Here is a 27,998-nt window from a genome sequence, read left to right as displayed (position 1 = left end):
AAATAGCAGTAAGCAATATAAACACTATAAACAAGAATATAAAAAAATAGAAATATGAACAATTTAAACAGCAGAGGAAAATAACCTAAACCTGAGAGGAAAATAACCTAAACCTGAGAGGAAAATAAGCTAAACCTGAGGTAGAACCTGAGGTAAACCTGGTAGTAGCTAAATACTATTTTTGTGGCGGTGGGCAGATGTCCACACCAGCGTAAATTCTTCCCAGAGCAACTAAATTATGCAAACACTGTGCTTACTTTACGCATGATGTGACACAGACAAGTTGGGTCAGCGTTGACAAGAGTGCAACTTAACCCTGCGACACCTTCCAGTGGAAATCCTCCCCCCTCACACGTGCAGCAAATATGTTGCATAAACCAAATAAAGGCTCAGCAGATGAAGAGATGAAAACAAATGTCCCTCTCTCTAAACTGCAATGGATGCTGCACTAGATGGTTTTTGGCACCATATAATCCACATCAGAATAAAATAAGATCTTTATGCGCCCAGATTAGAGCGGGGATATTGCCTGAACAACTGGAAACAGGTTGTTATGGCAGAATTAATGAACAGGAGAGGCTTTGCTAAATTACATGCATTTTATTTTATATTGTCCTTTGTTTCAATTTCCGGGAGAGATTTTGTTTGATGAGATGAAGAGAGATTGGAGGACTCAAAAAAAAAAAAAAAAATGTGAGATGGTAAGTGTGTTAATGTCGTCAGATGAGACTAGACAAAATATATTCGTCAGCGATGGGTTTTTTCATGACGAAAACGAGACGAAGACAAGATGAAATCAATACTCTTAAACATTGCCTGTGACGAAATTAACGCACATTTTTTGTTGACGAAAAAAGACGAGACGAAATCTACTTCATTAAATAAAAACTTAATAAAATGTGTCTATCCTTTTTCGTCATAGACTTACAATTACGATCCAAAAAGTGCATTGCGCGTTAGTTTTTTCTCCTGTGCTGGTGTGTGTGTGTGTGTGTGTGTGTGTGTGTGTGTGTGTGTGTGTGTGTGTGTGTGTGTGGTGCTGTCTGAAGCGTAGCGTGGCGAGAACAAAGTTAAAACAGCGGCGCACTGACATAGATTGTATAACAAAGCGAAGAGTTGCCACTCCGCTCTATTTTCACTGGCTAACAGCAGCACACTGGCTTAGCTTGTCTATTCAGAGAAGAGGTATCACTTCGGCTTATTTTTCATATTCAATCTGTGTTATCACATGCATACTACTGCTCATTCATTGGTAGCTGAATTGTTAGGTCTGTTTGATAAGCAATTTACATTTTTAAAATGATAATAATAATTTAACATATTGTTAAATTTAAAAAAAAAAAAAAAGCCAACATGATGCGGGTCAAAGACTAAAAAAAAGACTCTTAGTCGACTAAAACTAGACTAAAATACTTTGGATTTTCTTCGACTAAAACTAGACTAAAATGCCAAGACTTTTTGTCGACTAAAATGTGACTAAACAAAAAAGAATCCAAGTTGACTAAATATGACTAAAACTAATAAGGGCATTTGACACAAGACTAAGACTAAAACTAAATTGAAAAATAGCCGACGAAATTAACACTGGATGGTAATTTTTGCTTTGCTACATAGATAAAACATGGACTTTAAAAACAACAAATTTTACACAGTTAGTTGTTCTGCCTGGTATTATTTTGTGACCCAAAAGTGAAAAATCAATTCTCTTGTAATGCTGATTCATGTGAAATGGCCCGACGACATGGTACGACACATGCGTCATCATTTATTCAGCACAGTGGCTATTAATGTACATCCAAGTGCGTCCTTACCTTGAGTATGGTGATGTTCCACGTGAAGCTCTCCACCGCCTTGTGCAGCTTCCTGCCCTTCAGGCCTTCCTTCACCGCCATGTCGTGGAGGTTCTCGTGAAACTCCATCGCTAGGGGGGACAGACACAAGAACCGGGCGTCAAGGGGGGGGGGGGTTATGCTCGCCGTTCAAGGTGATTTGCGAAACAGAACTGCATTTGTGAAGTGACTAGCAGTCTGGGAGATGTGGACTTGGGTGCTGGGCCCGTTGCCGCAGTGAGGAATCATTAGAGCGAAGACCCTGGCGTGCCCTGTCAACATTTCACAATCTCTTCCTCCCCGAGTGCGCGGGTACAGTATGTGGAAGTGCCGAGACACTGTGGCAGTGGAGGCGAGCACGCCAGACATCTCTCCGCTCGTTTTTGTACGGTGACACTGGATTCCACCGGTCTTTGTTGCAGGTGCTTGGCCTGTCATAATATAACGAAAGTAGATGTCAGCTACATAATAATTCTGAATAAAATTTCGGTGACACCCACTCATCATCGGAGAAGTGCGTGCAATTCTGCTAATGCTTACTGTCAAATTGTTAAAATCTCATTTCTCACTTTTTTTTGTGCAAGTGGAAAGACATTTTTCTGCGACAGTAACGGCAGTGGGAGCCTAACCAAATACATTATCGTTCAATAAGTGACAGATGCAGAACTGCTCATAAAACGCGGACGATATGCCCTGAGTGACAGGTTTCTCCAGTTTCTGTTTGAAATTCACAGAGGCATTCATTTTCGTTTCATTGCCCTTGTCAACCTTATTCATTTATTTATTTATTTTTTTTAACCCAGAGACAGTTTCTGAGCATGCATGCCTTTTTTTTTTTTTTTTTTTTTTTTTTTTTTTTTTCTCCGGCATCGCCCCATTTCACATTCATACATTTCAAATCTTTCTCCTGCAGTGACATGCTACAAAGTGGAGGGTAAAGTAAACTGGCATATCCCGAAGGGCTGTTCAAGGAAGGAAAAGGGGTAAAAAACTAGTGAACTGTGCACAGAAGGACTAAACATCCATGTCTGGAACAAAAACAAAAACAAAACAAAAAAGCATCAAAGAAAGAGTGGAGGATGGAAAAAAAAAAAAGGGAGAGGAAATGAACAAAAAGCAGGACTGAAGGAAGCGGTGAGACAGGATGTGAGGGGAAAGAAAAGAGCCCCGGAAACAGAGAGAAAGCGAGAGAAAGGAAGAGGAGAGGAGCAGCGTAGGCAGACAGACATGACGTTCTTTCACTGTGGATTAGCATCAAGGCGCCGAACAGAGGAGGGATTTGTCTCCTGAGGAGCTTTCCCGCCTCCTCTCTTCTCCTCTGCCTCTTCCTTTTTTTTTTTTCCCTCCTTTGCATTACCAAATCAGAGCAAGGACATGTTTAATGTGGAGTTGGGCTTGCAGTGCAGAGCAGCAACAGGCAACCCCCGGTCTGTGAGGTAAACAGAGTCCCACACAAAGCTGAGAGCGCCGTGGTGCACTCGAGCACCGGGAACTCCGACTGAGAATGTGCACATTCTGCTCGAGGCGCTGATATCAGCTGGGGCCGGTCCCAGCCCTGTTGGTGGTGTTGCCATGGAAACGCGACGTGTGCATGAGACAGACACCCTCCGTGTGCGAGAGCCTCACAATGGGTGTGGGGGGCCGGGGCTGCCGTCGAGCCGCGGCCGAGGGGCGCGGGTCCGACGCCGGCCCCTTAAGGAGCGAACGTGCGCAGAAGCACGAGCGTGACCTTGATCGAGTAACAGGATGAGAGGCGGCGATGAAATGCGGCATTACGGACTGATCTGACAGATTTATCATCGGCGGAGCAGGCGCGTGCATCGCTGCCGGTAAATCACGCCGGCTTTTTTTGGGGCTTTTTTCATTTTGTGCGAGCGGGCTGATGGGAGGCAGGGTGGCAAAATAAATAAAGAAATAAATCGAACGTCTGAGTGATTTCTTTCCTCACCCGCGGGTGGCTGTTCTGTAACTAGAGTGTCGCTGCTGTTCACGTGAAGCATGACTGTGCTGGAGAGGGTGTGCAGCTCGCTCTCTCCCTCTCTTTCTCACACACATACACACACACACACACACACACACAGTTAACTCACAGCAGACGTTGCCTAGCAACATTTTATGGAGTCTGGCAGGCAGAGGGGAAAGCTCATTCTTAGCAAGGCATTTTAGACTCCGTTCTCTGTGAGCTAATGCTGCCAGACGGCGACTGTACAGTAAAGGCTGATGATGTTGCGTCTAACTGACCTACAGTCCAGAGCGGCAGGTAAGGCGACAATGACCTGACAATGACGCCAAGATCCTCCCTGTGGATCGTTCGTGGTATCGCTGACTTCAGTGTGAGATGATGCTATCTGGTCACACACTGAACAACCGAGACAGGCTACCATGAAAAATACATGGGCGTGATAAAGTAAATCGCATTGCCTCATATCAACACACCATTAGAGCGCCGTACCAAGAGAGCACCACTGGGGAAAAGCACTCGTTTGAAACACCCAGTGTTGATGCAATGGCCGCAGCGCTTGATTCTCAAAGCAGAGAAGCGGGGCTGCTAAAATCTTGACGGGCTGTTTGATCTCGAATCCACAGCCAAAAGTATTTTAACATCTATAACACAAACACTTTGGCTCTTCGCCTCGTGTTCTGCAAGATGTCACCGCAGCGACGGTCCACACAGCAGAACACCGTAATGGTGTGCTTGGCATTCGGGGACATTTCTGTGCTGATCTTGTTCGCCTGCTGCCGGTTCAAGCCGTCCTGAACGCTTCCCGGGACGCGGCTCGGTGACAGGCAAGGCGGCGGACGTCCATATTCCCGATGTTGTTTACCCGCCTTTGTTTACCCACACTTCTGTTTTCCGTTTGATTTGTTGTTTGCTCGCTGTTTCAAGAGGAAAGCGGGCGCTGTCTGAGCCGGTTTGATGGATTATTCACAACTTGAATGGCTGTTGCTGCGGGAACGTTCCGCTTACTGTAAAAAAGGGGGAATAGAGTTTGTATTGACCCACTTTCGACCCAACAGACAAGCGCAGCAGAACCGCACGCACATGGCCGGGCACACGCTGAGAAACACACACACAGGGACATGCACACACACACACACACGCATGCACACCACTGGGATCAAAAATGATGTCAGCTCAAGATGGAAAATAAATCAATGTTCAAGTTTATCAGTTTGCCATCTGTTGTGCCCTACTTTGCAATTGTTGGCGGCTGAATTTACTCCGGCTGATTGTACATGATTATACACACTATAGCGGCTCATTGTGACCCGGCAGCTCTGCAAAGCCTGTGCGGAGCCTTTTGAAACGGGTGTGGACTGCACTGTGTTTACACTCGCGTGCAGACCGGACCGGTTTTGACAAATAAAAGCAACTCGCTCCGGCGAAGCAGTCTCACTCATCGACGAGTGACAAAAACACACTTGTTCGGCTCAGTTACATCAGATCCTGTGCGCCGCTAATTGCACGACTCATGAAGTGGAGTGTTATCTGTCCTTAGGGTGAACTTAATTGATCTGGAAATAAGAGCGTAATTTTTACAACGAGGCTGCAATAGGGATACGGCGCTATTAATGAGTGAAGCTGGGCGAGAGTGAGAGATGTAGATCTAGTGAGAAATAGATATACACTACTCACAAAAAGTTAGGGATATTTGGCTTTTGGGTGAAATTTATGGGAAATGTAAAATGTTCACGCTACAGTGATATTATATCATGAAAGTAGGGCATTTAAGTTGAAGCATACACTGGTGATTTCCTCATCTCAAACAATTTCTTGAAACAAAAGCCAACAACAGTGGTGGATATACCACAACAAAAAATGTCAGTGTCAGTAACTTGTCATGTGCCCTTGAGCATCAATTACAGCTTGACAGCGACGTCTCATGCTGTTCACAAGTCGACTTATTGTCTGCTGAGGCATGGCATCCCACTCTTCTTGAAGGGCGGCCCTCAGGACATTGAGGTTCTGGGGTACAGAGCTCCGAGCCTCTACACGGCGACTCAGCTGATCCCATAGGTTTTCTATGGGATTCAGGTCTGGAGAAAGTGCAGGCCACTCCATTTGAGGTACCCCAGTCTCCAGCAGCCGTTCCCTAATGATACGACCTCGATGAGCTGGAGCATCAAACACCTGATGTGAATTTTGCCGTTAAGCTCCTTGTTAGAGAACAGCAACTTGTGCAAAAAGTACTGAAACATTGAACAGTTGGACATGTGCATTCAAAAGTTTACAGAAGGTCACATTAAGTTCACCTGTAAAGGTTAGAATGCATTTTAGGTTCATCCTGAAATTTCACCCGAAAGCAGAATATCCCTAACTTTTTGTGAGTAGTATAGATATGCATACATGTAGATCTTATGAGGACAGTCAGGCAGGCTGAGCCAGGCACAACTTAAGAAAAAAAACCCAAAAAACAATCAAAAACAGAACGGAGAAAGCTCTCATTTAACAAAGCAGACTTGCAAATCTGCTTCGTAAATCTAATAAAATGTACGGCCAACAACACATATTTATGATGTAGATCTGCAAACTGCTAACATCTGTTAACCAGCGCGGCGATTCTGTCAATAATCAAGATTTTGGCCCACATCAGCACCAGCGCGGCTCTTCGACCGATGTTATTAACGTCGAAAGCCGACTGGGAATTGAACCCGGGACCTTCTTGCTGCATATTGCATCGGTGTAAACACAATCTGCACTGTCAACAAACACCGAGGCAGACGTATAGCTTTGGGTATGTCTGATGAAATCCAGAGAAGATGTGTGTGTGTTTGTGTGTATGCTGTGGGCCCAAAAAAAAAATAATAATAATAATAATAATTTCTTCAATTGGTTTCAGTGACTAACCAAGTTCATCCTCCACCTCCCACAGCGTCACTGTACTTGTCATTGTTTTGAGGGATTTTTTTTTTTTTACGTGTGCGTTTCCAGTCTTGCGCAGGTTTTATCGCTGCATATCAACCGGCTGCTGTTAAGTCCCATTCCCCTCCATGCCCACACAGCCGGGCTCATCTGCATAGTAGCAAGTCACTTTGTTTGCGGCCACCTGTTATTAGCGGGACTCGGCGGGACTAGACGCCGCTCTCGTTAAGAGGCTCTCGTTGCACTGATTAAGAACTTGACGGATTAACGTGCTGAGGCGAGGAGCCGCGGCCATATTTAGCTCTAATGTGAACGGGGCGAAAGACAATCTGAGGCATTCAAATGAAGATGCGGTATGAAGATAGCCTCATTATTAGTTTTATTATCTTCAGGGTGTTCTTTTTTTTTTTATTTTTTTTTATTGTACTATCTCCAGTATGTTCCCGCTGTATTATCTTCGGTATGTTCTTATTGTGTTATCTTCGGTATGTTCCGTTTGCTGTATTCTTATCTATATCCTATTTGCTGCGATGACCCAGTTTCCCATGGGAATCATTAAGGTTTAATCTTTCGTTATCTTAACACGGCCAGGGTAAAAGGTTGTTTACAGTTTATTTAAAGTTTCCTTTCAGGGGGCTTTGGATAAAAAGTGTCCACAAAACTGACGTACGCTGGCGCATTCCCACAATCCACCGCAGCGGAGCGGCCGACCGCGTTGTCCCGCCGTAATCAAGATGGAATTTCGATGTGAAACTGGAACTATTTCGGGCCGAGATAATGTTTTTGTACGCAGTGTGCAGCTGCAAACGTAGATGAGACAGAGAGACAAAAGGTCCCGAAAACCTGAGGGGAAAAATAGCCGGCAGTCTTGAAAAGGATGATGCTCATGAGGGCTGTGTAGAGGAAACGTGCTCATTATGCCGGGGCCATGCAGACACAACTCATTCATTTCATACAGTAGCTATTTTTACACATTTGGCAAATGGAAGCTGTCCAACATTCAGCTCCCTGCAGTACAGATCCAGGCGGAGGGTTCTCGTGTCTGTTTTGAGGCCATTAAGTTCGCCGGCTCATATCTTCGCTCCAAAGCCGCTGGTGGGTTCAAGGCTGCAAGGTGTTTGAACTGAATACTAAAAGGAAACAACAGTGCAAAGCCTTTGATTTGCATTGTGCTCTTTGGTTAAAAGACACACTCCTCCTCCTCTCTGATGTGCCAAGACAATAGACAATGAATATTTTATAAGTCATCCATCTGGAAACCAATAAAGCTGAGCCTTGGTAATGATGGCCTGTCTTTCTTCCCTTCCACCCTCACTCGGTGCTTCCAGCAGGTTTACTCGGTGATAAATTAGCCTTCCATGTTGCTCGGTGAGGATTCATTGCCAAAAAGTGCTGCCTGGTAAACCATATCAGCATCAGAATTTTTTTTTTTTTTTTTTCTCATTAACCACTGTTTATTCATAGGTCTGTGTAGACACTCTCACTGGATTCTTAAAACACGACTGGTTATGGACTATTGATTATTATTATTTATTTATTTTTTACAGAAAAAAGGGGGGCACAGATTTTTTTCAAGTTTTCCTGATAACTTCCTAGTGATCTGGAAAGGGGACGATACTGGGAGAGCATTCTGTCTTCTCTGACATCTTGAGCCAAGATTTTTTCCACCTGCGGCTTTGTGCGGTGTGTGTGTGTGTGTGTGCGTGTGTGCATGTGTGTGTGTGTGTGTTCTTGTTCTTGATTCAGGCAGAGACTCTATTGATGAGCTGCCAATCACGGTGCTGGGCTCCCTCCTCCCCGGTAAAGTGAAATGGATTGACTCGACACATCACAAGAGGCCAGAAGGCCATTCTCCCTTGAGTTGAGTTTCCCACCTCACAGCTGGAAAAACAGGCATTAAAAACACGACTCACAAGCACAAGCTACAATTTTCCTGAGGCTGCGGAAGGAGATAGGACGACAATGCTCCCGATTCTCGTTCCCTACCAACAGATAAAGAAATGATAAAAATCTACAGGAAAATATGTGCAACACTTCTACGTCGCCATTTTGAAGCAAAAGCGCTGACCTCTTAATGCCGCAACGGTCCAATAAAGTTGTTTCCTCTCTCTCTTATGAATTATTCTTTTTCCATTTGTTATTAGCAGGATTTGATGTGTGCGCGAGTCGGGTGGAGGACAAGACACAGGCACAGACGGACCGCTGTCTGTTATCTTTGATGTTGCCTCGGTCCGGCCCTAGATGTTTACTCCACCTACTCATCTCCCCGAACTTCAATGCAACCCTTGTAATTAGAACAGTGCACGGGGACGGATGGCGGCGGGAATCAAACACCCCTGTCTGAGCCGGCGCTTCTCAAAGGAGAGCAGCGCCCGGGTCACATGCTTGAACATGAATCAAATGTTAATAACACTAATGTGAAAAGGAGAAATATGATCGGTTTTATCACTAATCTCTGCACCACGGCTTCATAAAAAAAAGAAAAAAAAAAAAGGAAAAGGTGGTGGGAAGGAGGCGACCATGTAGGAAAGATATCCGAGGGCTGGCGTCACACTGTCAAGAAAACAAAGCCTTTTATGGGCTTTTTCAGCTCCTTCATCTCCTTTTTTTATATCTGACCATCTCTTACCTGCTTTTTGGGTTTGCAGAATTCTCTCGTACACCCCCTCGGAGCTCTCTAGCAGAGTCTTGCTGGTCTGGATCATCTGGAAAAAAAAAAAAAGAAAGACAAACATTTGTGTTCATATGTACCCGTGTTTTCCCCTAAGCAAAACTGGCATCCCACAATACACCGAGGAGCAAACTTCATCTGGTGGCCGGGTGTCTCGATCCAGGCAAGGGCGCAGAAAAACAAGCTGTTATTACAGGCATATTGGTGGGCGAGGTCACTCCAGCGTATGTGAGAAAGCCAAAATTGGAGGGAAGAAGAGGGAGAGAGAGAGAGAGTGAGAGAGAGAGAGAGAGAGAGAAAACAAGAGACAACCAATTCCGGCTGCATTTATTAAAAGTAATGGTGGATTCTTCAGGATGGAAAAAAGAAAACAACTATCTCCAGGCCTTGCTTTGTTTTCAGACTGTCATTTTGTGAGTGTAAGTAGCCGTTTCAAAAAGCACGAGCAGTTAATCGAGGGAGCCTGTTTATGACGAGAATAAGTCGCAAAAAAACATGCGAAGCCTTGTTTGTGAGGCTCGCTGGCTACCATGTTATCTGTGGAATTACAGCTGCGGAACGAGCTAAGTTTAGCTCCTCTGGCGCCGGGCTCAGCCTTAATTGAGTGCACAAACTGTGCTGACCTGCCGACGGTTCAAACTCTCATGGCGGCTCTCATCACAAATAGTTAAGGCTTTGGGAATCCATTTACACATTAAATACCAACCCCCTCACCCTCGTCACTCCACCCTAAAAACCTTTGGGTTCCTCACGCGAGGGCAGACACGGTGGTGTTTCAGGAGGTTAATGACGCGTATGTTCGCTGTCACAGACGCTGGTAAATAACCACTACGCGACGCAGCGCCTGAAAGACCATCTGGATCCTTCTGACTTGTTGTCTCTGTGATAGCAATTAATCGTTTAATCTGAAGGGGATGATGTACACCCTAAAAATAGCTACCCTCCACCCTTTGAAACGCAGCTAATGGTGAGCTAACATGGTTGCTCAACCTCCGATTTCATTAGTGCATTTGGCCACCAGGGCTTTATGCTTGCAGCATTGTTGTGATTGACTTGTACATTCCCAGAGTGACTTAAGTGCACCACAAGGTCATGTAATGTGGGCAGGCCGATCTGCTCAGCTGCCAAGACAGAAGGCAGGGGGAAAAAACAGCCATTTTATTCAAGCTCAATGTGACAAGAGTCAAGTCAAGAGTCTGTGGGGGGAATAAAAAAAAAAAAAAAAAAAAAAAAAAAAAAGCAGTGACCACGACAATGACCCCTTTCAAAGCACAATCACAGGAGGCCGCTGAAATTTTGCAAAGGGCACAGACGGATTCACAAGCCTATCCGGGGCGTCCTCCTTGTGTTGTGAAGCAGTCGTAACTAAGTGCACAGGCTTGTGTTTGCCACTCCACAGCTGCAGTCGCAAGGGCCTCTGCCTGTCGTGCACACTGTGATTACATCCCTAATGGGTGAAGAAATTACTGTCTTAGTGGCAGAGCCAGCATCTCACATGTATTCCGAGGCCCATGCTGAGGTAAGTGGGAGGACTATGTGCTGCATTTGCACACTAAATGCTAGCTAAGGTAATTGGTGTATTTAGCATTTTACCTGCTTCTGACAGGGTCACGAATGCTTCTTCATCTTAAAAAATATTAGCTTGGTAATACAACTGTGCACTGAACTAATAAAAACTGATCTTGAACTTGATTTCAGAGTCCATGGAGGCTCATTATCTGTACAAGGCTATTAAAAATATGTAGCTGAGTACATGAAATGGATGTATATTTAATTCAAATATCCCCGGTTCAAGTGCAATAGGAAAAGCCACAGATTTAGTTTATTGTCCAATGAAGTAATGAGGCCTGGCAGTCTCGTGGACTCAGAGTCTCAAGTTTATCAATTCCTAATTCAGCTCTACAGCCACTGCCCTTTCCGCTCCATTGTTACAATGTCCAGAAACTGGTCCTTATTCTCTTGAGCTGGTATTGTGTTGGCGCTTTCCTTACCTTTTTTTTTTTCTAAACATAAATGAGGAGCGATGGAGACCCAATTTCTACTCTTGCCAATTAGGAGAACAACACATCGCGTTACTCCCAATGTGGTTTCTGACACACTGGATTTCTAACCGCACTGTTTCATGCATTATTTACAACTCTTTCAGCTTCCCTCTCGTCATTCACTCATGCCTCTTGATTTGTTAGCTCCCCTCCAGCTCTGCACCTTCCTGCTCCCTGTCTCCTCTGGCACTTTGCTGATGATCAAGGCCAGGAGCTTCAAACCGCTTAAGCCCTTGCTCTTAATTTATGCAATTTCACTCCCCAGACACCTATCATTTTCTCCTTCCTCGCTCCAGCTCAATTTTCACGGCACTCTTTCCATCAGGGCCAATTACCTAGTCCTCCATTTTGAGTCTGAACGGAGCAGAGGGGTCACCTTAATTGGTCTGTGTCTGAGTCCTTTCAGCGTAACCCCATTTTCAGATGTTCATCTTGGAGTCCTTAGAGATGAAGTGCACCATAAAAATAAGAAATACACAGTAGGGTACAGTTAGTACTTTTAATGGCAACCCCTTAATCACAGCCTAAAGCTTTGAATCCTTCCTCACAGCGTTTCCCTGAGCAGTAGCGCTTAAAAGCTAAATTATGTGTGAAATTTCTGTCAACTCATTGCACCATGTATGTCACATAGGTCTGCGTATCTCTGGTCTCTGTGTGAGAGCCACTTCAAAAGCAATGTGGAAGAAGGCATTACGAATGCATTAAGCAAATGACTTAATGCGATGCTAATGCACTACCAACATTGTTTGTGCTCTTTGACCTTTTCCTCCGACACAAACGATAGCCTCGCCAGTGTGTGTGTTCACCTTCTGTTCTGCTCTGTTCATCGCGCAAATGTGCCTGCCACCAAAAACAGCTGGGCACAAACAGCAATGCCAAAGTGTGAAATCCTTAAAAGTGCATTTAATTAATATTCTGGGGGCATATGCTGCGCAATTCTTGGTGGCTCTGTTTCCGCTGCTGGATTTTTGCCAGGGTTTTTAGCCAAATGAAATAATAAAAAGGTACAGAGTTGACGTGCTCATAATGCACCAAGAATCAATTCAAGAGAACAGGTTGTTGTAAGGGTAATGGCTTTGTCTGAGAATAGCCTCAGTGGCTTGTTGCATAACTTCAGTCCGTTGTTAACATTGATTTTATTACTTAACAGAGCCCCAGCCCCATTACCTAACCCTCTCTTTATGTTCCCATTAAGTACAGACTAAGCCCAGGTATTGATCTTATTGGAATCAAAGTCTCCCATTGCTGTTAGGAGCTCTTTCTCCTAACGATTCACATTGTAAGTGTCAGCGAGCTTTTTTTCTGCACTGTAATTGTAATAATTTTGAACAACCTTAATAAAAATCCGGTTGGGCCATAAAAAAATTAATCCAGTTTCATAGTTAGCCAAACACCGGACCAGACTGGTAATACCGAATTGTACCACTAGGTGTCACATAACTTAGCCGACCCTGGGTGGAATATAATGAAAATTATGATGAAAAAAAAGTGTGAGATACAATTTACTCCTCACTCTTTTACTTTTTATTTTGCATTTTATTTATTATTCTTGTCATTTTTACCCATCGCCTTATGCTGTGTGTACCTTTAATATTTTAATCTTGTGCTTTGCTGCTTTTATGAGAGTGGCAAAATCAATTTCGTTGTTGAAATTACAATGACAATAAACTTCCTTATGTCCTTATGTACTGAGAGGGGACGGTGTTAACTTCTTACTGTCTTTAGTAACAATTAATAACCAATAACTAACTCTCTGTAGCAGGGTAAAACCCAATGCCACACAACAATTTGACAAACAAACAATTTGTAACACTAACATGGAGTAAGTGAACACAGACATAAATGTGCAAATTCACACAACTTTATGTCCATAGTAAAGGTATGTCTTTTTGAAACCGTAACGTTTCTTATACCTGAATCATCACAACTGTGGCCGAAGAAGTGTTTTCTAGTATTGTTTCTGATATTTACAAGTGTTTGGTATGTCTAATACCCTGTTTTAGGCCTATACTTGGAAACTAGACTGTATTTAACAGGACGCACATATGTGTTGACAGGTGTGTTACATATAAAATAAAAAAATATCTCTTTTGCAATTATCCCTTTGACACCTGCTTTCTGCTCTACTCCAGTCATTTGTACCATTTTGGACATAACTGTGATTATTGCGAACAGCAATTACTTTTTGGCACAACATCCTGTAATTTCGCTTCCCTTGGGGATATTTACAATTCACAGCTTGGCCTACTGGATCTATTCTCCAGGTCATCGAGGCGGCCCAGGAATGAATTATTCTGCGTCTGCAGCGATTTTATGGTGGCTTCAGCTGCGGTGAATCTTTCACAATTTTCATCAGCTGATGCTTCCATGTGGTCGAGGCAGCTCTGGAAAGCATTTATTTGTTTGCAAAGCGGGTCTATGGAGGATAGAACAGGCTGGACTGACATCTTGATCAGGGCAGACATATCTTCTCTGAGAGTGCCTTGCTGTCTATGCAGCTCCATGATCAATTGGTTCAAGTTCTAACGCAATACAAGTTGGATTTAGTGCCACGGCTGCCACAAAAATCAATTGCATGAATGTGTATCTTGGTAGCTTGGATGTCAAGGCCCATTCACTCTCATTCATGTTGAAAAATGTGAAAAACCGCTCCATGAAAACTCTCTAAGTTGGTTGCTGTATGTAATTCCACCTTGTGAACACTTGGCTGGCACGCGCTTTGTTAAAATTACCATAAATCCGTTCAAATTTGCACCTTTTGAGAGGAACGTGGTTTCCAGGCACATTCAAATTCTGTTCAACATCTCTCTTCAGCTTGGTTGTAGGTGGCTGTGACTGGCAGCTTGGAGAGCAGGACCTAAGTATAGTGGAGCTCAGCGACTGGCAGAAGGTTGGATGGTACGGTCTTTAAATAGAAGCCTATGTAAGGACGCCAGAGCAGAAGGTGATGTGATGAACTCTTCTACCAACAGAGGGCGCTTGTCATTCTTTCAGAAGTGACAGTCAGTAGTGAAAGTAGTTTCCCACTTTGAGTCTTTTCAGAAATGAGTGCTGCATAAAGGACAAAGTAATGCTGTAATGTTAAAGTGTGCACTCAGGGTTAGTAACGTTATGGGCAGGGATCTAGCCAGCGGCCCGTTCTGAAATCTGAGGTAGAGAGCAGTTCCTACGCAGTCAGGAGCAAAGACACTGAGTGAACTGAAACCAAACAACAGCTACACGCAACAGCAGCTTGATCTTGTGTGTGTTTAAGGTTTCCTGAGTATACCACACACAAAGGAAACGATACAGAGAGAGAAGCAGACGAGGTGGCAAAGGATTTTTAAAATGAAACAAAAAGATGTCCCCAATATTTTGAACATTCAGTGGATATTCTCGTTAAACAGCTTATGATTTTTTTTTTTTTTTTTTTTTTTTTTTTTTTTATAATGAAAGTTCCCCAAATATGTCAAATGAAAAAGGGCACACAAGCACCCTCCACAGTTGAGGAGTACTGCAGAGAGGAGGTGAGTGAATTATCCTGGTTGAGAGTGTTTTCACTCAACAACCGTGAGTTTGTGAACGAGTGAGCGAGGGAGAGAGGGATTTTTCACATCCATGTTTATGTCCATGTTACTCCTTATTGTCCATGTTTCATTTATTATAGCGAAATAACATCTGATTCAATCTCAAATGTATTAATCATAACAACAACAACAAATTAATATTATAACATAAGGGATGCTTGAGACTGTGAGGGAAATGGTAATCATCTTTCATGGAATCAAAGAGATCCCAGCCACTTTTTAAAATCCCCGCTGGGAGCGAAATGAAGTGATGAATTAATACTGACAAACTTATGTGTCTGGTTCTGCTCCTCTTACCCATAAATATGAATAAAATTAGATTTAAACAGCTAAAGACTGCCTCAACTAGGACAATGTTAGTCTATGCCAAAAGCAGTGTCCATAAAAGTATAAATTGGAAGAGAAGGAGTTTAATTTACGCTTGAGGCGATGACAAACCCAGACCTGCTGTGCTGATGCACCAGCCCCTGTTTTGGAGCCAGGAGAAAACCTTGTTAGCATCTAAAAAGCAGAAATAAACTAAAAGATTTCGTCTTTTTATCAAAATATCTGTAAAAACATTCTTCTGCAACACTGTCACAGCAGAAAATGACTTTAATCAAGCAACCTAATCAACACAATCGAACAGAGTTAAGATTATCTTAATAAGATTTCATGTTGCTCCAAGGCAAAAATCCAGAAATAGCCTTGACAGAAATATGAAACAGGAGTTAGCAAATCATGATATGTGAACTGGCAAGTTATGTGACACCAAAAATGACAAGATATATATCCTATGACATCTCTGACAGTTTACAGAGAAACACAACTAAATTTATGTGTCAGAAGCAAATTATTCCTGTGCCTATGGAGAGCTGGGTCAGTGAACATTCAGCTCTTATTCAGAAACAAGAGAAAGGAATTTGTCGCATCACATAATTTTTGATGTCACATATATGTACATCTGCTACATGTTGAACTTGTTATGGCCCTACATGCAACAGCACAGTGCAACAGAGGGAAATCCTATGTTTTATTTTCTGGAGACCTCTGTGTGTTGGTATCACGCTTTAGCCGTATATAAAGTTTCTTCAAAGTATGGACTGCAGGTGAATATTTGAGTAAAAATTTAATTTCCCAGATGTAGAGGGATAAAAGGCTGCTTAGGTTTACTTATATTTGTTTCTACTGTTACTTGATTGAGAGCTAGTTTTAGTGGCAAATACAGTGACATTATTTTCTGACCCTCACTTGCTTATAATGACCAGTCAAATAATTTTCAAGGACTACACAGAAACAGGTAACATGTGAATTGGTGCTTTGATGAAAAATTTAAACCATGCAAAAATGTTTCATTTGGAAAAAAGCTCCAACTATCTTACAATTTTAAAGAAGTATGTACTAGTTAAGGCACATGATAAATCACTTGAATTATGTGGCTGTAACTAAAGCAGCAAGATATTTACTTTCTGTTGGGGACTCTAGAGGAAATTGGAGAGCAAACAATGTGGACTAATTTGTTTCTATGTTTTGTTTATTTTTAGGTGGAGTGTTTGTATAATATGTATTTTTTTAATCATGCATGCACAAATTAGTCATTTGTTTCTCTTCTTCCTGTGTTTTCATAATGTGTCAATGTGTCATTTTTGCTTTTGTGCCTTTTCACTGCACAAATAAACAAAACCGAACTGCTTTTTCCCAGCTACTCACCATATCGTAGGTGGTGACCACCTTCTTGAGGACCTCTGGCAGCAGCCCCTGGGGCTCCAAGGTGGGGTACTGCTCTTTGAGGTTGAACACCAGAAGGGGGTTGTTGTCGGGTCCAGTCAGGCGAGGGGAAAGGGCCAGGATGCACTGCTTCAAGTTAGCTACTGCAGAAAGGCCACATAGCTCTTTGAAGGGCACTATGGCGTTCTGTAGAAAATCAACAGCGTTACATTAGCGTGTTGCATGCTAAGCAGGATGTAACTGAGGTAAAAGTGTGAAGAGCTTACAGTGATACATATTAAACCATGCATACACTCAAAAATTGTAAAACTTAATATTTTGTTGCTAATACTTGGTGCTGATCTGGACAAACAATTCCTAGAATGCGATTAAAGGTAACCAGTGCTGAAAAGCCTTCATTGTTCTTTAATTTTACAAAATTTCACCACTCAGACTATTTATAGAATACCATCACCACAGAGTCTCACCCTATCAGAGGAAGTGGCTGAAAGAGCGCTCATTACCTGTGAGAACTTTCATTTTGGTACTTGTTAATCACTCACATACACATACTTCGTATACTCTTAGTCTTAGTCGTTCCTCTTTGCAGGGACGCCAGTGTCATGTGGAAATGCGGCACACACAGAGCCACACAAATCTTAACCTTCCTGTGAAAGGCCAAATTTAAACCCTATATAAACAACCGTCAGGACAAACAGTGATGGGGGACGCCCAAGATGTGTTACAGTCTCAAGGCCAGGGGCTTGTTATCACACAATGACTGCAATATAAACAGAGCTACCAAAATAAATCCTAATACACAATGCCTAATGAAACAGCACCAGAGACCAACCACAGGGTTGTGATCGTCAAGTATAGCATTTCCTTCTCACATTATCTCTTAAGTGCCTTTTCAGAGGCTACAAAATAATGAGGATAGAAGACCTGCAAACATGACAGAAATGTGAAAAAGATGCAATTAGGCTGCCTTCATAAGCCCTGCAGAGGAACAACTTCCTCAATAGCAAAAAAAAAAAAATCAAGACTGACAGATTAGAATGGGACTCAACTAAAACCAGCTAAAGTTTTCAGGTTAAAACCCCTAAATAAGGCAATCAAGAAATACAGAGATACCTTGTTTATTCTGTCTGTGGACCAAAGGAAAGGCCCTAAGTGCTGCATCATTGCTTTTTTTCCCACTAAATATTATTTAAACATGCTCAAGTCCTGCTACCTGGTCTTCTGAATATGAGTTTCTTGGCTTTGCTGCTCAAACTGGGTTCTCACCAGACTGGCTCTGAGCTTTGAAGTCTGTCTTGACTGTTGCACAACACATAAGGATTGGATAAAATGTGATTCACTCAAAGCTAGTGGCTTTGTTTTCCCTCGCCAAAAAGGGGTCTTTCTTCTCAGACTTTGTAGCAAATCTGGTTACGATCTATGCTTGACTTGGGGGTCAGTTTCCTTCAGTCTGTTCTTTGAAAGCAAAACATTCCCATGCTATGATATGGAAAAAGAATTGCTGTAGTTCACACACCACATCCATGATGATATTGCTGGCCAAGCGGTGCACACATAAGAAGCTGAGCACACAGCCATATCAAACTGGCATAGTTCATCATCTAAAATTTCTTACCTGCATGTTTTCTCTGAGGTCTGTTGCCTCCCTCAACGGCAACACGGCCATCTTGAAGACATCATCCACAGCCTTGATCAGCAGCACTCGCATGGTGGCATACTCTCGACTCCTCTTGCCCTTCCGAACAGACAGTCCTCGTTTGTGTGGTTTGCCACCTCCTCTTCGATTGGTTATGGCCACATGAACAAATAGCCAGGTGTGTGGCAGAACCTCCCCTGTCAGAGACTGTAGTGGTATATGGCGGAAGCCTGGTTGGAGACACTCAAAGGGAATTGTATATTGGCCAATAAATTCATCGCCAATGTAGTCATCATCCAGCACCACAAAGCGCACCATGGCCAGCTCAGGGAGGTTTATCTGAAACTCAAAGCTTTCATCGAACAGAGGGTTGTCCCCGTTCTGGTTCACTGTTTTAGTCCTTTGTTCAGCACAGTCGGCAGGGATGCCATGGATTTCCACATACACATAAGGATCTACTACATCACCTTTAGCAGCTGAGCCTTTGGGTTTGGGAAAGTTCTGTCCACTAATGATTTTGATGTGTAAGAGCTGTGGGGACACACCAGGCACTGAATCTTTAGTGTTGGCACTGAAATACGAAACCTGCTCCCTCATGATGGCTGGACGCAGCACATAGCCACAGTTTCCATTCTGACGGAACCATCCAATGTTTAAATCCATCATCAGGCCAGGTGTTTGGTAGTTCATTGCCACTATCTGACAGCCACACTTCCAAAAATCTTGAGGATTCATGTTGCTGGAGTCAATCCGCATGGGGCTAGGGTAGACTCGAGCTAGGAACTTCTTGTTGTAGTTTACAAAGTCACCTGGAAAGTCACTGGCACAGCGACTGGCAAAGACCTCATTGAAAGAGCAGAGCTCCCAGTGCTTCTGGTTCTGGAAAGATGTTGGGAAGTCTTTGAACTCTACAGACTTACACAAAGTCACCAGGTCAGAGAGGTCCTTGGACAGCTGAAATTTCTTGGGTGCAACATTCTGTTGCTCTGCAGACTCGATGCTCATCCTCTGAGACATCTCTGCCCCCTCATCCTCATCTGTCACCTCACCCTCTGAACCAGTGCAGTTCGTGCTCAGTTTCTTACCTTTCAGCAAAATCTTGCCCTTCAGGTCAGAGGGGGATGGGAGGTAGAAGTCCTCAGGTTTGGGCGGATCTAGATGGAGCTTGTCCCCAAGGATCTTCTTCAGGTGCTGAAACATGACTCTCTGCTGCTTTAAGGAGCAATGGTTTTCCAGACACAGTATCAGTGGAAACTCAGATGCAACAAAGGCGTACTTGTTGATGATGTCAATGACACTGCGAAAAACTATCTGTGAGGTCATGGTGTGACCAGTGTAAATAACAGGTTCATTATCAGGCCCATCCCATACATCTAGCTCTACACTGCGGCAGCCCATCTTGAGGGCACGGATGTAACCTGTGATGTCAGAAGGACCTCTAAACTGATCCTCTATCAGGTACGTGTTGTGTGATGCATTGATGTAATAGTGGGACAAGGGCTGGTTCATGTCTTGGCACACTGTTTTTTGTTCAGGGTCAAAAAGATGGCACTCTGGCGACATAAGGTAATTTGTGAACCCATCAAGAGAAAGCCAGCCCTTGAGCTGGCCCTCTTTAGAGGGTTCATAATTCTGAATGACCTCTAAACTGGTGTCCTCACTCACTTGAGCCATACCCTGCTCTGCCTCTAAAAATATCATTAAGTCTTTAGTATCCAGAAATTCCTTGTTGCTGGAGAACTGAACAAGGAGGAAATAAATTTCCGGTCTTGTACAAAGATCATGAAACACCTCAATGAACTCCTCCTTTGTCACATCAGAACTAACTTTGTCTTTAGCTTTGTGAAACTCCTTAAACTTCAGTTCTATTTTAACATTTTTAAGCCCTGGGTTAAGCTTTTTGATTAGCTGCACAGCAGCACATATGCTTATCTGTTTGCTGTTGTTAACATCTGCCTCATCAAACAGTTCACCCAGCCAAGATGAGCGCATGTTGTTCTGACTGCTCTCAATCATATTCAAGGTATGCTTTCCATAGGATATCAGGTACCTCAGGCCTGTAACCCATATGTTGGCCACATCTGCAGTGTTTGCCACCAAGTCCAGAGATTCATAGTTCTCTCCATAGATAATTGAGAAAGCACAGTCCTCTGATATCTGATCATAGGTTCCATTAGTTCTGAACATGTCTGTATTTTTCCCTGTCCGAACCTCCTTGATGGATTTGACATCAATTTTGGCTTTCTCTGACTCCTTCTTTGAGGGCTCCCATCTCAGAGACTGCATGTCGGCATCAAGGAGAAAGTAGCGGTGGTAAATGCGCGAGTTGGAACGCACCTTCTTCAGCTCTGAGCCATCTACCATTGCACTGATACAGTCACTTGCACTGCTGATTTTCTTCTCAGTGGGCATGCTGCTGAATGACACCGTCTTCTTCCTCTCTTTACGCTGTCTTGAGCCATCCTACAAAAGATTAAAAGGAAAAAATAAGTTTAAGTATAAACAACAAATCTAAATCTAAATAACAGAAATGCTAACATTTGATGAATGTAATGATAAGTGTTAGTCTTGCAAGTTTTCACGTTCAGAGATATATCTGGTTACCCACTATATTGGTAGCAGTGATGTGAAATGCTTTTTCAAACAAGGTAAAATAATTTTTTCCCACTTTTTCAATCTCATAAAGTAGGTGTAGGTATCTTGACTAGGTATCTTCATGTGACAAAACAATAAAGAGATAGGACCACTGGACTGGCTGTTTGTTATATCACCCTATACTGTCTGTCTTCTCTTTCTGGTATTTTCTGTCCTTTATTAGGGGCACATCAGTGTTTGTTTCTCCTTCTAACCTCACAGACCCAGAGGAAATAAGCATAAGACCGACCTTGGCTCAATTAAGAAAATAATTACAACATTTTGGTGAAGTACGCACTTGAACCTTGAGCCCAGGCAAAGCATAGCCCTGGGATTATATTGCATTCATATCAATGAATGGAGGCAGCCAAAGCACTGCTTTCAAGAGAGCAGAATGTGGGTAGTGTGGGTTCTTTGGCCTGCCACTGTCACGTTTTATGTTTTTAAGAGGTTTTTTTGTGCTCCTGATGTTGATCGTAATTTGTTTTTCACACTCACATGCTAAGTTAATCAGATTTAGGAATAGTTTAAATAAAACCAAAGTCTGATCGGTCTGAGCTTCTTGGTTGGCCACCACTTTTTTGGACCTCGGTGTATAGGCTTTTGTTTTAAATAGAGCATACTCAGTCAGACCAAAACTTATTAATGTTTAAAAATATAACACCTCATCTCTGTACAGTAAACACTTGAGGCATCACTATTTTTGCCCTTGGGTAAAATCAATTTATGGAGCATATTTAGCTTTAACATTTTGTTTAGTCAGACAATATATCTTTCATAAAGGGAATTCAATTAAATATTCTGCCCTCAAGTCTTTAATATATATATAAAAAATCCAATTAAGGTTGAGCCATACATTACAGTTGATGCTGATAACACTCCTTGATGTACATAATATTCCTTGATGTACACAACACTGCCTTCTCTAATATATTGTTGGCACATTTTTTCCTTCCTTATTCCCTGTTTCCTGAGAACATTTACCATGCAGAACGCCAAAAGCAACTGTGTTAGTTGACTTAAGGTACCTGTCACTGTGTATTATGGATGAATAATGCTGAATCTCCCTCAGGAGTGTATCGCCCACACACACCTAGTCGTCTACAGTGGCCACATTTCTGACATTTTCAACAAATCCTGTGCCTTTCTACTGGAACATGTTACCCAAGCACAAGGACTTAATGCTATATTTTGGTTTATTAAAACTTTGATGTAATTATTCTCACCAGCTGAACCCAAGGCCTACATGCTATCATATGGTAGTTTAATAATGCTAATGGTTTATGTAGATTGGTTGCTGTTGCTTACATCACTGGCAACTTTTTGATGCAGCCTAGGTAATAATTACTTACAGTTTCACTCAAGGGGAAGCCTTTGATCATAATTATCCAATGGAGCATATAAAGGTCCTGCAATGCTAAACCCCCGCCTATCCCGTGTTCATGCTTGGATGATGTGCACATTATCACCTCGTGAAAGAACAAGAGTTCATGACCTTCAGAGTGCCAGGCCCTAAACCAATTTCTGGATTCAAAATTAGTATCAAGTAATAAGTACAATAAGACAAACGGTTTTATATTATCATCAGTGTACATGTCTATTATACTTGTTGAAACTGCTGTGGTATACAGTATCTAGTGCTAAAAGCTTGCTGCAGGAAGAACAGGCTGTAGAAAGGACTTATAAGGTCACAAATCAGTTGATAAAATCTCGCTCAATGTAAGAAAAAGCTCTAAAATAGGTGCTGAAAGTTTTTTTCAGCTTTTCCATTTTTTTCCCCAGACCCACCTCTACTTGTCATGAATAACAATAAGAGAAACAGCACAATGGCAAACAGTCGAGTGGATGATTTCCTGAAGACACATGCACAGACTGACTGAGGTCTGACTGTACTTTAAAAAACAGAATAAAACAAAAATATAATGAATACATAAAAATTACATTAAATTTGTCTGATAACAACCACAGAGTGTGCCTATCACAGGTCTGCAGGCGCACAAAAGGGATCAAACTACTGGGTGATGCAAAAGCTTCTCTGTGCAAAACAAACTCATGGAGGGACGAGGTGGAGGCTGAACATGCATCACGTCACTGTAGTGCCTAACACTTCACCAAAGCCATTTGAGCAAACAGCCAGTCACACAGATAAATTAGGTGTGAGTATTTTAGCTGTACACTGCCAGCAGATCATGAGCTACATTTCACCGACAACGAACATGTTTTAGTGGCCGTGCAAATCTGCCTCTCGACTGAGGACTTACCCTATCTGTGTCATCTTGAGAAATAATTTTCTCTAAAACTGCAAAATGCAATATTTAGCTTTAATTTTGTAACTGAATTGTATACTGCAACACTATGGAAGGCCAATGGCGCCAAAACAATCTTTCAAAATACATGTAAACACAGCCATTTATTACATTTATTGACACTATACTCAACTTTTACCTGTGTCATTTCTTTTTCACAGTATGCCCTATGCCTTCCATAAGACATAGCAGTATAGTCACTCACTACATCAGTAATTCATTAATATGTTATAGCATTTTAAAACACTGAAATATGCATATGTACTTACATACCATGCAATCACCTCTATGTAAAGGAAATGCAGTTATAAGGAACATGATTGGCTGATGATGCAAGACATGGGCCACTTCTATTCATATTTTTTACACTATGTGAAGAGGTCATAATGGCTGTGCTGACCTTCCATACAGTGTTTGAGATGAGTCAGACATGGAAGTGGACCATCTATAATATATGATTTAAGTTTTTGAATGGAGCGAGGATGAGAAGTTATGTCACCTTTATGGAAAAGTCTAAGATTTTAGAGGCTTAAAATTTAACTGTGTGGGTTTTACATGAAGAAATAAAACACTCAATCATATAGTGATTAATTGGTGAGTGCATAAGGAGAAAAGCAGGTACAGTACAGTTGCAGGAGATCTCACTGTAATGTGAGGCACACAGGAAGTGGAGTCACACCATCAGGAAGTGGAGCTACATTACACAATAGACGCAGGCAATGACTGTATTTTAGTTTTGCAATGGCAGGTGAATGATCAACATCGGCAGACAAGGATCCAACATCCTAAGCTTAAAAAAAAAAAAAAAAAAAAAAAAAAAAGAGCACAGTCAACTGAAAGCCAGCAAGCAAAGAGAAAAAGCGATAAAAGACTGAGCAGAACATAAATCTGCACAGCCTACTCCACTCTCATAATTTATTCTAGTCTCTATATATTATCTATTGCATCTCTGTGGTATATTAACCACGGCCTGTGACAGAGACAAGAAGTGGCTGGATCCTGGTTCCAAGGATGTTTTGCTGAGGGACATTTCAAAATATCTCAGCTTCAGGTTAGAAAACATTGCCAGTGCCATGTGATATGCATCAGTTTACATGCACCAGATGTAAGCATGTATTTGTAACACAGTAATCAGTACCAGAGTACTGGCCAGAGTGGCCGCCGTTCTGCTGGCTTACCACAATGTCGCTTTAAATGACCTAATTAAATGTCTTTAAATGACCTAATAACTAAATTATATTCTCCCCATTTTTTTGTTTTCCCTGAAAAATTAGTTCACTGTTAACATCTGGAGGCAGAGCAAGTGAAAATAAAGAAATAATTTATCTTAACAGTTCTGGCAAGCCATCCCAGCAACATCTGTAAGCCGCAGTAAGAATAATGAGTGATTGAACTGTTTGACAAGGCTCTTATGCTAATGGGTTTTCAGTCCCAATTTCCTGGAGAAAAAAATCTCTGAAATAGCTACTAAATGAAGAACGTGACAGATGCACAACTGTCTCTCAACTGTGCCATTACATGTCGCACACAGGCGGGGTTTTCAGAAGTAACCTGACAGTAAATCTCCCCGATGCAAACATGTCACTTGTGGCGGCGGGCCTGGCCATGGTGGTCGGACACACAGCACAAAGTGGAAAAAACATTTTCATGACGCTGACACACAAACACACAAGTTATGCTATGGGCCTTTTTTTTTTGTTTCAATAAATCGAGAGTGAATCATCCAATTCAAAGTTATTCTCTATTATCTCACTGGGATCAATTATAGTGGATGAAGTTTAGTTGATCACCAATCCGATCAGTGCTTGAAATTCAGCGTTGTACATGAACTTTCCACCGTGCTTGAAAATGTGGGAAAATCGTTCTTATGCAAACATAATTATTATCTGGCACGGGCTTGTGCTTGAGGTGCTCACTTTCCTGGTAGCGCATGAATAAAATTTTGTATATTTAATACTGTGCCCTCTGAACAATGCATTTAACTGGTTGAAATCCCACCACCCTTGAGTCACCCTTGAGTCATAAAATTGGTATAAATGCCAAAAAAAATAACACATGAAAGCTGTCAGTGTTTAACAGTTGGAAACAGCAAATGAGTACAATAATAAAACACTCATAAAAGAGTAAAAGGACCTGGTTAAATCTCTCTCTGCACCATGTTCCCAGCAACTCAATCCCCTTAAAGAACTGATGAGCCGGCTCTTTATTAAACTAAATAAATAAATAAATAAAAAAGCAGGCACTCCACCGCTGCCAAATAGCACGTAAGCATAAAAAAATGAATCCCGATCAATAATGTGATGATGATGAGCTGGAACAGTGGTCAGCCAATCTTACAACATTTATCATCCAGCTGTGACTGGTGGCCATCACACAGTCGCCTCCTTTTTGAATTCAAACTGTTCTTAATTTTGCCGGGGATGCCCTTAAACTCCCCCACGCGGATCCCTGGGCGTCCCCCGACACCACTTTGAAAACTGCCTGCGCAATCGATGGGGAAGCAGATTTTTCTGCAGAAATCCACCTTGAAGTTTCTCAACACTTCATCTGTTCCTCCCACACAGGAGCAAGCAGGAGAATTGTGTTTCCTCTGCAATTTTATGCAGCTGTGGTGTTTGAGGGGATTGATTCTTGTTTTGTCCTTCAGGTTTTCTTGATTTTATTTGTCAGTGCTTCAGTTATGTTTCAAGTTGTAGGCTAGTTAAAATGTTTTTCAGTGATAGTAAAACACATCATATTTAGAAAACATTTACACTTATCAAACTTTGACATGATAGTAAGACTATGCTCCAAGGCTAATTGTAGTTTCATATTTTTGTTAGTGGTGATAACTTCCTCGCTGTGGTGGTGCGCTCCTGCACATAAATACAGAGTAAACACGGCATTTTCATGCACCAGGGACAGAAAAAAAGTTGAGGCAAAATGCTCACAAAGCAAGCCCAGTGTTTAAAACTGTCTGCTGCTCAAACAGAGTTCGTCAGGCGAAAGGGCAGTTTCCAGCTAAAATGTGTGACTGCAGATAATCCTTTTGATCTTGCAAGTATGTGGACTGTCTGGAATCAGTGCTTCTATTCCTGTTGACCTCAAGGTGCAGTCGCTGCTTGCTGGTGGTTTGTCTCTGGTTCCTGTTTTATGGCCCGGGCTGCCATGCCAGGTATCCTCCACAGGATTTCCCCTCACTTCATCTACCAAAGCCAGAAAACAATACAGCACAGCCACAGCTCTGTCTCAGCTCTGCTGTTATTATTTCCTGTGACTATTTTTTACGTTCTTATGTAACAGCCCCCCTTTTCTGGCCCTGGTGAAAATGAGATGGACCGGGACATTTTCTTTAGTAAAAAGAGTGATTTTATTGGGCCATTACTGGCACTTAAAAAGGACAGATGCCCACTGTCAGATTGCCTGGCTCCAGATTCACTAACTTTTTGATTTACAGGGTACAGAATATTCTTGTACATTCAAATGGAGCTAATCATCGCATGTCTGTCTTCACAAAGTTCAACACTAAAATGTGGCACTATGAAGATGTTATCCAGGCAAATAAGCTTTTGAGTGGGAGGACTGGACATCCCAGTAATTACGGAAAACACAGCCCCAATTAAAAACTTGATCAATCTTATAAAGCGTGGCTTTGAACTGCCCTTCCTGTAAAATAGGACTGGGCTTCCTTGTTAAGAGCTCATCGAGTAAACTCTGACTTTTATTGACCTCTGTTGGCAAAAAAGAAATAGCAAAAAAATGGAAATGAAAGGTCTCTGGCGCAGCTCGGCTGGGAGTATCTTGAAATCTCAGCGAGCAGGAAGCTTTTGTTCCAAAAAACCAAACAGGCCAGAAAGTCACTTTTGAAAACCAGAAGTCTCAGCACCTGGTGAATTAAGTGTACTGACAGGCCTAAATGATGCACCAAGTCATTTGCTACCGTCAAAAATGATCAATTTCAGTCACTGGGACCACAACCATGGTGTCTTCTGGGGTGAAATCCGGACATAAATGCCCCACTGTGACATGATGACCCCTTGTGCCACTCTCAAAGCTGTCAAGTACCAGCTTTTATGGGATGTGACGGGTGGAGGAGGATTTACCAAATAATCTGTGATGGCATTAGTATAATATTTTTTTGTATGCCTACTGGTATGTCATGAATTTCCTGATTAAAACACACTGAACATTGCAAAGTGAAAGTGAAAGCGAGAGGATTTTATAAATACAAGAAAGTGAAAAATGATGTGATGATGCATTTACTGTTAAATCGAGTACATTATAATATGGGAAATTAACCAGCAAGGTGAAAAGTCATTTTCTGTTTAATTGCAGCTTACCTCATGTTTTCGTATAATTGTGACTTAACAGTGCTCATTATCTGTTAAAGAGGTTTTTGGGTGTTTTTTTTTTTTTTTTTTTTTTTCTAGACTCTCCTTGTTCTTTTGAAAGATGAAAACAAACAGTAAAAACTCTGAAGGCAAGTCAGTAAAACATAAAAGGGGTAACATCAGTTGTTCTTATGGTGTTTCCATAATAAAGACATAATAACAAAGCTAATCCCATCAGGCTCTCCCTGGCAGGGGGAAATTACTTTGATGTCTCCACTCGCCGCCACATACCACTTCACTGCAGTGTGTATATGTGAGAGAAGGAGAGGCAGGGAGAGGCGGAGAGAGCCAGAGACATAAAGAGAAAGCAAGACAGATAGACAGGGAGAGGGATAGACAAACTCTGCCCATGTGCTCACGGATCCCATAGGAA

General features: G+C 42.2%; 1 protein-coding gene across 1 annotated transcript in view; it reads right to left on the bottom strand.

The window, feature by feature from the left end:
- The window catches only part of plcl2 (phospholipase C like 2), a 53,416-nt gene that overhangs the window by 5,430 nt on the left and 19,988 nt on the right, over positions 1–27,998 (bottom strand). Inside the window, exons 3-6 of the mRNA XM_030072279.1 lie at positions 18,295–20,778; positions 16,662–16,865; positions 9,323–9,398; positions 1,812–1,921 (exon numbers count right to left, since the gene is read on the bottom strand). Of these exons, the coding sequence (XP_029928139.1) occupies positions 1,812–1,921; positions 9,323–9,398; positions 16,662–16,865; positions 18,295–20,778 (2,874 nt within the window). The remainder of the gene's footprint in view (positions 1–1,811; positions 1,922–9,322; positions 9,399–16,661; positions 16,866–18,294; positions 20,779–27,998) is intronic.

This window comes from Myripristis murdjan, chromosome 16 (genome assembly GCF_902150065.1).
Source record: "Myripristis murdjan chromosome 16, fMyrMur1.1, whole genome shotgun sequence".
Taxonomy (NCBI): domain Eukaryota; kingdom Metazoa; phylum Chordata; class Actinopteri; order Holocentriformes; family Holocentridae; genus Myripristis; species Myripristis murdjan.
This window is presented reverse-complemented; position numbering and strand designations above follow the sequence as displayed.